At 39.4% G+C, this 14,763-nt stretch overlaps 1 protein-coding gene across 1 annotated transcript in view; it reads right to left on the bottom strand.

Moving 5' to 3' along the window:
* Nucleotides 1-14,763, bottom strand: part of RAB36 (RAB36, member RAS oncogene family) — a 522,669-nt gene that overhangs the window by 114,651 nt on the left and 393,255 nt on the right. The window contains exon 10 of the mRNA XM_044068859.1: nucleotides 7,655-7,777. Within this exon, the coding sequence (XP_043924794.1) occupies nucleotides 7,655-7,777 (123 nt within the window). The remainder of the gene's footprint in view (nucleotides 1-7,654; nucleotides 7,778-14,763) is intronic.

The raw sequence follows: 14,763 nt of genomic DNA on the forward strand, positions 1-14,763 counted from the left end.
TGCAGTTCTACTTTTTACGTAGATGGTATATCAGTAATTGGTGAAAAGGTTGATGCAGTGAATTTGTTGGCAAAGAACAAAGTGTTTTGTACTGTCCAGATCAATGGTAAATCCACTGATCTCAAAGTAGACACTGGTTCAAAGTGCAATGTCATGTCAGCAGACACATTGCTAAGATGAGAGCTGGTGAACAACACAATGTGGCTAGTTGTGCGAAACTTGTTGCTTATGGAGGGGAAGAAATTCATACCAAAGGCTCAGTAGTGCTTTCATGTTATTTGGCTAGAAACTGTTGCAGCTTACTGTTCTATGTAGTCCGAAGACCTGTGCAGTCATTGTTGGGACTCAAGAGATAGTTTGAGAATGAATCTGCTTTTCTTTAACAAAGAAATTCATCATATAAGCACATTAAGCAATAACTGCATCATAGTACTTTGTATGTTATTGCCATGTGATTTATGATTTTATGTAAACATTATGTATTAACTGGAGCTTCTTTTCTCTCCAGGCCTCCGCTGAAAAAGGACCTGTGTCCAGTTGGACTTTCCCGGTAAACAAATGTAAAATAAATAAAATAAAATCTCCTAGTTCCAATTTTACTGAAGCCATTTTCTGAGAGTATGTTGATGTTTTCGATGACAAGTTAGGCAAACTTTCAGTTGTGTATTCTATGAAGTTAGACCCAGAGGTCAGTCCAGTGGTCAGACCAACAAGAAAAGTTCTGTTAGCTATGCAGGACAAAGTCAAAGTTCAGTTGGATAAAATGGTGCAGCAAGGTGTAATTTGTCCAGTCACAGAACCAACTGAATGGGCGTCAGCCATGGTAGCAGCCCACAAAAAAGGCTCAGACGAAATCAAAATATGTACTGACCCAAGAGATTTGAACAAAACATTAAAGAGACCACATCATCCAAGGTGTACAGTCAAGGAAGTCACAGCCCTGATACCAAATTCCACTGTTTTTTTCTGTCTTGGATGCAAAAGGTTCATTTTGGCAATTGATGCTTGATCGCAAATCCTCACTACTGACTGCATTCAATATTCCATTTGGCAGCTATAGATTCCTCAGGATGCCATTTGGAATAAATTCTGCAAATGAAGTCTTTCAGAGTGTAATGGAGGAAATTTTTTTAGGTTATCCTTGTGCCATAGTAGTAGATGATTTATTGGTTGGAGGCAATGGTGAAGCTGAGCATGACAGAAACCTTACAGAGAGCACGTGAAGTGAACTTAAAGCTCAATCCTCTGAAGTGCACATTCAGACTACCAGAAGTTACATATTTAGGTCATTTATTTACCAACACTGGCTTGCAACCAGACCATTCCAAGCAAGCATCCATTCTTGAAATGCCAGCACCAGATAATGTTCAGGCTCTACAATGTTTTCTGGGTATGGTCAACTATTTAGGCAAGTTTATACCAGACTTCAGTGAGTTGACTGCACCTTTGAGAGAGCTGACATGCAAAAATGTTACATGGTCTTGGTTGGAATAGCACCAAAAGCATTTCATAGGTTCATAGGCAGGTTCTAGGCTATCGGCCCAAGGGCCTAAGTAAGCCTAGCCAACATAGTTCCCTGTCTTACGCCAACCCAAGAACGTGAATTTCCTGTGCCCCTGTCGAGCAGAGCCACAGAAGTGATCCCCAGGGTGTATTTCCTATTTTCCATCCACTCATCAAGATTTTTCTTGAAGAGTGTTAATGAGGAACTTTGCTTGACATAGATGGGTAGCTTGTTCCAGAGTATGGGAAGTCTCTGGGACAGGAATCTATCCCTCCAGCAAGTCCTGTTTATTGTGGTGACAAGGTTTAGGTCCCTAGAGTGTGTAGCTCAGAGGGATTGGGATTTCTTTAGGTGTAGCATGTCTAACAGCTCTGGGTTTGACATAGCTTTATATGTTAGGCAGAGATCACCTCAGAGTAGGCGATATGCTACAGAGTAAAGCTGGAGTTTTTTGAGACGATCAATGTAGAACATCTGTTTGAGGCCAGTAATTCTCTTTGTGAGATACTTCTGTGGCCTTTCCAGCTGCTGCAGATGTCTTGTGAGGTACATTCCAAAAGGGGCATTGTACTCTATAATGGGTCTAATGAGTGTCGAGTAGAGGGGTACAATGACCTCTTTTTTCCTGGATGAGAACCCTTTTGTGATGAGGTGTGCCATGTAGAAGGATTTCCTGACTACTGTGGCAATGGGATTATCAAAGGAGAGATTACTGTCCACCTGGGTCCCAAGGTCTCTTACCACACATTCGGTGTTAAGAAGACTGCCACCTATGTAGTAGTTCATGGGTACAGAGTTTTTACCAAAGGGGATAACAATGCACTTTTTGGCATTGAGTTTGAGGCCATGGCTCTAACACCAGGCATCTGTCTCAGTGAGGCCCTTCTGTAGGATATCCACATCATTTGGGAACTTGACTATAGCTCCTAGTTTGAAGTCATCTGCGAACTTCATTAGCCAGAGGCCTTCTGTATTAGCCTGTACTTCAGAGAAGTAGATACCAAACAGCAGAGGTCCCAGGACTGAACCCTGTGGTACTCCACTTGTCACTGGTTTGAAGTCAGATTTGGAGTCTGCAACTTTTACAGTGTGGGTTATGTCAGTGAGCCAGTTGGCAACCCATCTTGTGACATAGGGATTTAAACCTAGTTTAATGAGTTTAGCTATAATTACAGAATGGGGGATGGTGTCGAAAGCCTTGGCGAGGTCAAGATAGGCTGTGTGAACCACCTTACCCTCGTCTACGGCTTTGGTGACTGCCTCAAAGAAATCGACCAGGTTCAGGAGGCAAGATCTGCCTTTCACAAACCCGAACTGGATGGGGTCCAGAGTTTGGAGTTTACCAATGTCTTTGGTTATGAATTCCATAATGACATGTTCCATGGCCTTGCAGACCAGGCTCGTCAGGCTAAAAGGGCGATAGTTCCCAGGATCAGTGGTGGCTCCCCCTTTGTGGAGTGGAATAACTGTTGCTGTGCACCATTCAGTGGGCACAAAGCCTGACTAGAGGCTATGATTGAACATGGTACTTAGGTGGGGAGCCAGTTCGTTTTGAAGTTCATGTAAAACGCAGCCTGGGATGTTGTCCGGTCCCATGGATGATGTGATTTTGGCTTTAGAGAGTGCTGCTTTTACCTGTGAAGTTGTGATTACAGGGACTCATCATTCTTCCTGTATAGATATGGGCCCTTTAGGGGGTGAGAGGGGGGGTAAAGTTAGCACTGAACCTATCTGCCAGGATGTTGGCAATATCAGTTGGTTCTGTAATTTTTGTGCCATTGTGCTGTAACTCAGAGCAGATCCGGGTGTTTCCGTTGAGATTCTTGACATAGCTATAGAATGCTTTGGGGTTGCCCTTAGAATCAGTGGCAATCTTGTTTTCATAGCTAGCTTTGGAGGATCTTATAAGGGATCTCAGCTTCCTGCTGTGGCTGACCAGGGAGCTCCTCTACTCATGGGATTTTACTCTCTTTTGCAACAATTTCTTCCTTCTGTTGTAGAGTTTGTTTATGGCAGGGGACCACCAGATTGACTTCCTTTTTTGGAGGATAGCATCTTGGTTCTGTTTGGAATAGCACGATCCATGCACTTGTGTAAGTGCTTATAGAGTGCATTTGTGTAGGATTCAGCAGTTGTAACTGTATTGTCCATCTGCATGGGTGTCATGAAGTTCACCACTTCTGTCTTAAGAAGCATGAAATTGGCTTTGGAGAAATTTTTTACCATGGTTTTCTTAATTGGGGGTGGGGGCGGGATGCGGATATCTAGGGTGATTAGCTTATGGTCAGATCTGTCCAATGATGAGTTGACTTCAGGTGTGGAACACCGGTCACTCATATTGGTAATGACTAGGTCTAGGATATTGTTGCCCCTGGTGGGGATGTGAATAATTTGATCCAGGGCATTGGAATTTATGAATTCCAGAAAGTGCTGAGCGAAGGAGTTGGTACATGTGTAGCTTTCCCAGATAATGGTGGGGTAGTTGAAATCACCCAATATTAGGGTGTTTGCTTGAACCCTAATATTTTCCAGTATATCAAGAAAAGAGGAGTGGGAATCCTGGGGCATGGTGGGGGATCTGTAGCAAGCTACAATTTGGACTGCAGTTTTGCCCAGAGTTAGTTGCACTTGGATAACCTCGGCTGCATTATGCTGAGCAACTAGCCTGGAGGTGTGGATATCCTTAATTGAATATGGACACACCTCTGCCTTTGGTGTTCCGGTCCAGGTTAGATGGCCGAAAAGTGTGGTATGAGTTATAGCCTGGTAATGCAGGGGTGCTCTTTGGAGCCTTGAACCAGGTCTCAGTCACTGCACAGACATCGATGTTCTCCATTTTAAGGAGTTCCTCGAGTGAGTGCATTTTGGGATTTAGACTTCTAGCATTGAGTAGCATTACCCTCAGTTTTTGCTTGCCTGTTCCTGTTATGGTGGTGAATTTGTCATTTGAACCTTGCCTAAAAACGGCACTATAGGGGCGGCAAGATCCTTTGCCAGTATCCGGAATCCCAGGGGTGACAGGTGCAGGCCATCTCTAGCAAAGCATCATGGTCCGTTGACCATGTTATCCCAGGCAGACAGATACTGGATCCCCTTAGAATGACACCAGAAGCTTAGCCAATTGTTGAAGTCAATCATTTTGTCCTTGTACTGTAGTATCATTCTCAGCGATGGCAGGATGCTACTCAGGGATAGGGTCATACCTGCCTGGGCTACAAGATCGGAGAGTTCTTCCATGTCTCTTTTTATGTAGTCCAGGGAGGTATGTCTCAGGTCGTTCACACCAACATGGACAATCACAGAGCCATATTTGTACTTGTTGTGGAGTGACCTGAGTGCGTGGGTTATGTGGCGGATCCTGGCACCTGACAGGCAGCTGACAGTAACCTTCTCCTTGTTTAGCCTAGTGAGTGGGACATCAGTGTGCCTGACTATAGAGTCACCTATGACTAGTGTGTTGGGTACGTTGTTTTGCATTATGGGATGTGGTTGAATGGCACACTGAGTCTGTGGGCTATGTGCCATTTGGGTTGTGTTGGGGGGGGTGGAGGTTGCTTGCGTTTCTGCTTTGGAGGTCTCTGTTGCTTGAGCAGATTATTATTGAGAGCCTCCGCGAATGTTTTTCTGTTTCTATGTGTGGATTTTGGTGGTGTAGGTTTAGTGGGACTATGTGATGAGTGCGGTATGGTGCAAGTGTTTACCTTCTCCTCTTGAATATCAAGTTCAGTCTTGGTTTGAGAGAGCTTTACCTCCAGTTTGGCTAGATAAGTGCATCTCTCACAGGTTGTAGTGTTTGGTGGTAGGAAGAGATGGTTGTTTGTGTACATGAGGCAATTGCTACATTGCCCTAAGATGCCCTAGATTTGAAGACCTAAAGCAGAAAATTGCTACTCCACCTAAATTAAGATACTATGATGTTAATAAACCAGTAACTCTTTCCTGTGATGCTTCAAATTTTGGTCTTGGCTTCAAGAAGGCAGACCAGTAGCCTATGCATCAAGAACTCTTACCCAAATTGTAATACAGTATGCTCAAATTGAGAAAGAACTTTTGGCAATAGTATTTGCATGTTCAAAGTTTCATGATTATATCTATGGTCGAGCTATTCAGAATGAAACTGATCACGAACCTCTAGTTACTATTTTAAAGAAGCCTACGTATTCAGCTCCAGCAAGATTATAAAGAATGATGCTCAAATTGCAGAAGTACAACTTCAAAATGGTGTATACAAAAGGCAAACTTTTGCAAAAAAGTACTACATTTGCAAAAAGTACCACTTCAGCTAAGTCAAGTTCCTAAACTACCTCAGTCAACATTAGCCACTGATATAGTCGAGTGGAACTATCAGCATTACTTAGTGTTAGTAGACTCTTATTAGAACTGGTCTGAGATTGATTTACTACCTAACCTAACATCCACTGTTGTTATCACTAAGTTGAAACGTCATTTCTCAGTCCATGGTAGTTCACACAAAGTTATTTCCGACAATGGTACTCAATTTACTAGTCAGTTGTTTCAGAAATTTGCAAAAGAATGAGACTTTGTACATTTTGCTAGTAGTCCAGAATATCTACAGTCAAATGGACTAGCTGAACATGCAGTATAGGGTGCAAAGCAATTAATTGAGAGGTCAAAGTGTGATAATACCGATGCCTTTTTGTACATACTTAACCTCAGAAATATACCCTATGATGATATACTTGGCTTGCCTGCTCAAAGAATTCTATCTAGGCAAACCAGAACAGCATTGCCTATCAGTTCCAGTTTGTTGAGGCCTAAAGCTTAGAACAATAGGACAATTAGAGCCCAACTATTCAGAAAGTGTTCTTTCCAGAAGTCCAGCTATGATAAATCGAGCAGATTTCTTCATCCATTGAAAGGAGAGACAGTGAGGACACAAACAGTGAAATGTTTTGATCGGATTGGTCAAGTAACAGGTATATGTACTGAGCCAAGACCCTACTTTGCAGAATCTGAGGGTGTGGAGTACAGGAGAAATTGCAGACATCTTCTTTCTGTATCAGAATTGATATCACAGCATTGTTCCTATGATGTAGACTCTAGATCTCAGAGCAATCCAGACAATGTTCCTGTTGAAGAACGTGTCTTAACTTCTACTTCCATTCCTGATGATGTTCCTGATGTCCCTAAAGTTGAACATTCAGCAGAGGCAGTGCCAGTTCCTAGACCCAATTCTAATTTCTATGTCACACGATTTGGTCGTATTTCCAGACCTAGTGTGAAATACACAGCAACCTGGACATAATTGTTTATATGTATTTAGTTCTGTATAATTGTATGACAAATAATTATTTGTATTCCTTGTATGTCAATTAATGTTGTCAACATTGCAAGACTTATTTTTCAACAGGGAGTTTGTAAAATAGAGTGTGTCTGCTGTATCTTTAAGAAGCGTTTCAAGGACAGCACGTGGATATAAATAGCCAGCATGTGCCAGCTTCAGTGCTATTTTGAGAGAACATCCAGAGAGTAAGCATGTAAGAGTGTAATAGCTAGTTTGTTTATAAGTTTACCTAAGTTAAAGTTATTAAGCCTCAATCCTGATGTGTTTGTACATAATAAAGCTGCCTGAACAGAACCCACAAAGACTCGTCTATTTTATCGTGACTAGACGAGCGATAATGGAGTCAAAGAAATACACCAATGGCATTTAAAAATTCTCCATTCCATGTTCCCATTTTATGATAAAATGCATTAAGACACTTCTAAACTCTATTCTTTCAAGACCAAGTTATTTTCTTTTACTGTGGCATAGATTTCAATGAATGCAACTGGTGAAACAAAATGCAAATAAAGCTAGACTGAGCAAGCTTGCTCCCTTAAAAGTCAGCTGCAAAAAAAATGTTTAACAGTAAAATGCCTTGAACTATAAATACTACTAGAAATATCAGTGCCTAACTCTCATGCACACCGATGAGTAATGGCACTTTCCAAGTCTGAACTTATTTTAACACTGTTGCAAAACAATATCCAAGCCTATAATCAGCAATTCAGGCTCTTGGCTGACAAACCTTTACTGCAAGCAGTGACTCAAGACCCCCCCCCCAGCAAACATAAAAATGGCAAATGAGTTGTTACACTGGCGTCAGCATGGCAATAAATCAGATAAAGTAAGTAAAAAGAACTTACTGATGAAGTCTCCTTCTCCAATCCTAGATGTCTGACCACTACTACTCTTCTCCAATTCACTCAACACAGACCGCTCAAATGCCAGTGCTGCAACACGGAAGAAAAACTTCTTCACATTTTCGCCTAAAGAAAAAAGAAAGGGACATTAAATATAAACACAGAGCATATGCTAAGTCACGTTAAAGTCCTTACATTCCAGGACAGAGCAAAGCAGGGTCTAAGGGTGAGGATTGATCAGAAATATTTTGGATTAACTCTTAGTATATTAGGTCAATAGCTGGAAAAGTGGATAAAGTGGATTAACTACTTTGAGGTTTATTGGTACAAAATAGTTTTCACAGATGCACAGCAAAACAAAAGCTATTTTAAAAAATATATAGTGACGTTCATCTCCTTAAAGTGCTATGCTGGCAATGTTGCATTGTTTCTCTTCATTCATACTAAAGGGGTGAGACTCCGAGTGACAAAGCTTGACTCGGACATTATGCTGGCAATGTTGCATTATTCCTCTTCATTCATATTAAAGGGGTGAGACTCCGAGTGACAAAGCGTGACTCAGACATACTGTACATCAGCGATTAGTTTTTTAATTAACTTTTACATTTCACCCCACCCTGCAACAGACTGCACAACATCTTCAAATAGGGTAGGCTACTGGGCTCAGCAGCAAAGTCTGCACCAGTCATAAGATGCCAGTTCTCCTCCCATTAATTAAAAAACTGCTGTCCTACATTACACTGCTACTTATTCAGAAATCCCTCATGAGTAATGGAATCACAGTGCATACATCTTCTAACAGAATACAGCTGAGTCACACATGCTGTTGTTTTCAGAATGAATAGTAACGTTATCGGCATTAGAATGGCACCTACACCAGGGTACACAGATCATGAGACTCTTCTTTTCATCCACACATACTGCAGGGTGTCAGGAGGTTGATGTAGAAAAGCATCACATACCAAATGCATAATACCATGCCTGCCATGCTCACAAAGTGGAATTGAACATTTCCAAATCTTTACCCGCATAGAATCGGTTTGCATCTCTGGAACTAACAAAATATCTAACATGCACTTGAAACAGCTTACAGTAACTAGTGGCTAATACAAAACAACTGTATGACAGGCAGTGTAAAGTTTTTTATTCATGGCTGTGATTTTACTTGTCGGTTTCTGAACATGCTGGAGAGTTTCATTTCCTCAACCCAAAATACTACTACTTCTACTAATCATAATAACTCAAAAATCTTTTACAGAACATAACCTATGCCATACAAACATAACCAACCTCACTGACTTCAATTTAAATCTACTTAGCCTAGTCCATAACAATGTCCTTGACACACATTGTCAGTAAAACCCCGTTAATCAAATATAGATCAAATTTGTAGGTCTCATTTGGGTTGCACGGCTAGAACTTTAAGGGCCATAGAGGTCATTAGCCTAGTATAGACCTATGAACATATGAGATTCCAGCTGACTTTAGTCTTAATCATTTATTTATTGACGTTTATTTACTGGGAAAGTTCAAGTGAGCAGCACTCTTTTTCAGCAGAGGGCCCAGAAGAAAAGCTCCATTATACAGACATTATTTGCATTGTTATCATTTATAGTAAGTTTCATTCATGACCAACAGTTCCATTCTGACATCCTTGACCATCAGTTACATCATTTACAAACAGTTTCATTCATGACCAACAGCTCCATTCTGACATCCTTGACATCAGTTACATCATTTACAAACAGTTTCATTCATGACCAACAGTTCCATTCTGACATCCTTGACATCGGTTACATCATTTACGAACAGTTTCATTCTTGACCAACGGTTCCATTCTGACATCCTTGACATCAGTTACAAACAGCTTCATTCATGACCAACAGTTCCATTCTGACATCCTCAACATCAGTTACATCATTTCCTATCAGTTTCATTCATGACCAACAGTTCCATTCTGACATCCTTGACATCAGTTACATCAGTTACAAACAGTTTCATTCATGACCAACAGTTCCATTCTGACATCCTTGACATCAGTTACATCATTTACAAACAGTTTTATTCATGACCAACAGTTCCATTCTGACATCCTTGACATCAGTTACATCATTTACAAACAGTTTCATTCATGACCGACAGTTCCATTCTGACATCCCTGACATCAGTTACATCATTTAAAAACAGTTTCATTCATGACCAACAGTTCCATTCTGACATCATTGACATCAGTTACATCATTTACAAACAGTTGCATTCATGACCAACAGTTCCATTCTGACATTCTTGACATCAGTTACATCATTTACAAACAGTTTCATTCATGACCAACAGCTCCATTCTGACATCCTTGACATCAGTTACATCATTTACAAACAGTTTCATTCATGACCAACAGTTCCATTCTGACATCCTTGACATCGGTTACATCATTTACGAACAGTTTCATTTTTGACCAATAGTTCCATTCTGACATCCTCAACATCAGTTACATCATTTCCTATCAGTTTCATTCATGACCAACAGTTCCATTCTGACATCCTTGACATCAGTTACATCATTTACAAACAGTTTCATTCATGACCAACAGCTCCATTCTGACAACCTTGACATCAGTTACATCATTTACAAACAGTTTCATTCATGACCAACAGTTCCATTCTGACATCCTTGACATCAGTTACATCATTTACAAACAGTTTCATTTATGTCCAACAGTTACATTGTGACATCCTTGACATCAGTTACATCATTTACAAACAGTTTCATTCATGACCAACAGTTCCATTCTGACATCCTTGACATCAGTTACATCATTTACAAACAGTTTCATTCATGACCAACAGCTCCATTCTGACATCCTTGACATCAGTTACATCATTTACGAACAGTTTCATTCATGACCAACAGTTCCATTCTGAAATCCTTGACATCAGTTACAAACAGCTTCATTCATGACCAACAGTTCCATTCTGACATCCTTGACATCAGTTACATCATTTAAAAACAGTTTCATTCATGACCAACAGTTCCATTCTGACATCCTTGACATCAGTTACATCATTTACAAACAGTTTCATTCATGACCAACAGTTCCATTCTGACATCATTGACATCAGTTACATCATTTACAAACAGTTTCATTCATGACCAACAGTTCCATTCTGACATCCTTGACATCAGTTACATCATTTACAAACAGTTTCATTCATGACCAACAGTTCCATTCTGACATCCTTGACATCAGTTACATCATTTACAAACAGTTTCATTCATGACCAACAGTTCCATTCTGACATCCTTGACATCAGTTACATCATTTACAAACAGTTTCATTCATGACCAACAGTTCCATTCTGACATCCTTGACATCAGTTACATCATTTACAAACAGTTTCATTCATGACCAACAGTTCCATTCTGACATCCTTGACATCAGTTACATCATTTACAAACAGTTTCATTCATGACCAACAGTTCCATTCTGACATCCTTGACATCATTTACATCATTTACAAACAGTTACATTCATGACCAACATTTCCATTCTGACATCCTTGACATCAGTTACATCATTTACAAACAGTTTCATTCATGACCAACAGTTCCATTCTGACATCCTTGACATCAGTTACATCATTTACAAACAGTTTCATTCATGACCAACAGTTCCATTCTGACATCCTTGACATCAGTTACATCATTTACAAACAGTTTCATTCATGACCAACAGTTCCATTCTGACATCCTTGACATCAGTTACATCATTTACAAACAGTTTCATTCATGACCAACAGTTCCATTCTGACATCCTTGACATCAGTTACATCATTTACAAACAGTTTCATTCATGACCAACAGTTCCATTCTGACATCCTTGACATCAGTTACATCATTTACAAACAGTTTCATTCATGACCAACAGTTCCATTCTGACATCCTTGACATCAGTTACATCATTTACAAACAGTTTCATTCATGACCAACAGTTCCATTCTGACATCCCTGACATCAGTTACATCATTTACAAACAGTTTCATTCATGACCAACAGTTCCATTCTGACATCCTTGACATCAGTTACATCATTTACAAACAGTTTCATTCATGACCAACAGTTCCATTCTGACATCCTTGACATCAGTTACATCATTTACAAACAGTTTCATTCATGACCAACAGTTCCATTCGGACATCCTTGACATCAGTTACATCATTTACAAACAGTTTCATTCATGACCAACAGTTCCATTCTGACATGCTTGACATCAGTTACATCATTTACAAACAGTTTCATTCATGACCAACAGTTCCATTCTGACATCCTTGACATCAGTTACATCATTTAAAAACAGTTTCATTCATGACCAACAGTTCCATTCTGACATCCTTGACATCAGTTACACCATTTACAAACAGTTTCATTCATGACCAACAGTTCCATTCTGACATCCTTGACATCAGTTACATCATTTACAAACAGTTTCATTCATGACCAACAGTTCCATTCGGACATCCTTGACATCAGTTACATCATTTACAAACAGTTTCATTCATGACCAACAGTTCCATTCTGACATCCTTGACATCAGTTACATCATTTACAAACAGTTTCATTCATGACCAACAGTTCCATTCTGACATCCTTGACATCAGTTACATCATTTACAAACAGTTTCATTCATGACCAACAGTTCCATTCTGACATCATTGACATCAGTTACATCATTTACAAACAGTTTCATTCATGACCAACAGTTCCATTCGGACATCCTTGACATCAGTTACATCATTTACAAACAGTTTCATTCATGACCAACAGTTCCATTCTGACATCCTTGACATCAGTTACATCATTTACAAACAGTTTCATTCATGACCAACAGTTCCATTCTGACATCCTTGACATCAGTTACATCATTTACAAACAGTTTCATTCATGACCAACAGCTCCATTCTGACATCCTTGACATCAGTTACATCATTTACAAACAGTTTCATTCATGACCAACAGTTCCATTCTGACATCCTTGACATCAGTTACATCATTTACAAACAGTTTCATTCATGACCAACAGTTCCATTCTGACATCCTTGACATCAGTTACATCATTTACAAACAGTTTCATTCATGACCAACAGTTCCATTCTGACATCCTTGACATCAGTTACATCATTTACAAACAGTTTCATTCATGACCAACAGTTCCATTCTGACATCCTTGACATCAGTTACATCATTTACAAACAGTTTCATTCATGACCAACAGTTCCATTCTGACATCCTTGACATCAGTTACATCATTTACAAACAGTTTTATTTATGACCAACAGTTACATTGTGACATCCTTGACATCAGTTACATCATTTACAAACAGTTTCATTCATGACCAACAGTTCCATTCTGACATCCTTAACATCAGTTACAAACAGCTTCATTCATGACCAACAGTCCCATTCTGACATCCTTGACATCAGTTACATCATTTAAAAACAGTTTCATTCATGACCAAGAGTTCCTTTCTGACATCATTGACATCAGTTACATCATTTACAAACAGTTTCATTCATGACCAACAGTTCCATTCTGACATCCTTGACATCAGTTACATCATTTACAAACAGTTTCATTCATGACCAACAGTTCCATTCTGACATCCTTGACATCAGTTACATCATTTACGAACAGTTTCATTCATGACCAACAGTTCCAGTCTGACATCCTTGACATCAGTTACATCATTTACAAACAGTTTCATTCATGAACAACAGATCCATTCTGACATCCTTGACATCAGTTCCATCATTTAGAATCAGTTTCATTCCTGACCAACAGTTCCATTCTGACATCCTTGACATCAGTTACATCATTTACGAACAGTTTCATTCCTGACCAACAGTTCCATTCTGACATCCATGACATCAGTTACATCATTTACAATCAGTTTCATTCATGAACAACAGTTCCATTCTGACATCCTTGACATCAGTTACATCATTTATAAACAGTTTCATTCGTGAATAACAGTTCCATTCTGACATCCTTGACATCAGTTACATCATTTACAAACAGTTTCATTCATGACCAACAGTTCCATTCTGACATCCTTGACATCAGTTACATCATTTACAAACAGTTTCATTTATGACCAACAGTTACATTGTGACATCCTTGACATCAGTTACATCATTTACAAACAGTTTCATTCATGACCAACAGTTCCATTCTGACATCCTTGACATCAGTTACATCATTTACAAACAGTTTCATTCATGACCAACAGTTCCATTCTGACATCCTTGACATCAGTTACATCATTTACAAACAGTTTCATTCATGACCAACAGTTCCATTCTGACATCCTTGACATCAGTTACATCATTTACGAACAGTTTCATTCATGACCAACAGTTACATTCTGACATCCTTGACATCAGTTACATCATTTACAAACAGTTTCATTCATGACCAGCAGTTCCATTCTGACATCCTTGACATCAGCTACATCATTTAAGAACAGTTTCATTCATGACCAACAGTTACATTCTGACATCCTTGACATCAGTTCCATCATTTACAAACAGTTTCATTCATGACCAACAGTTCCATTCTGACATCAATGACATCAGTTACATCATTTACAAACAGTTTCATTCATGATCAACAGTTCCATTCTGACATCCTTGACATCAGTTACATCATTTACAAACAGTTTCATTCATGACCAGCAGTTCCATTCTGACATCCTTGACATCAGCTACATCATTTACAAACAGTTTCATTCATGACCAACAGTTCCATTCTGACATCCTTGACATCAGTTACATCATTTACAAACAGTTTCATTCATGACCAACAGTTCCATTCTGACATCCTTGACATCAGTTACATCATTTACAAACAGTTTCATTCATGACCAACAGTTCCATTCTGACATCCTTGACATCAGTTACATCATTTACAAACAGTTTCATTCATGACCAACAGTTCCATTCTGACATCCTTGACATCAGTTACATCATTTACAAACAGTTTCATTCATGACCAACAGTTCCATTCTGACATCCTTGACATCAGTTACATCATTTACAAACAGTTTCATTCATGACCA

This window comes from Protopterus annectens, chromosome 4.part0 (assembly GCF_019279795.1).
Source record: "Protopterus annectens isolate FY-2018-M chromosome 4.part0, PAN1.0, whole genome shotgun sequence".
NCBI lineage: Eukaryota > Metazoa > Chordata > Ceratodontiformes > Protopteridae > Protopterus > Protopterus annectens.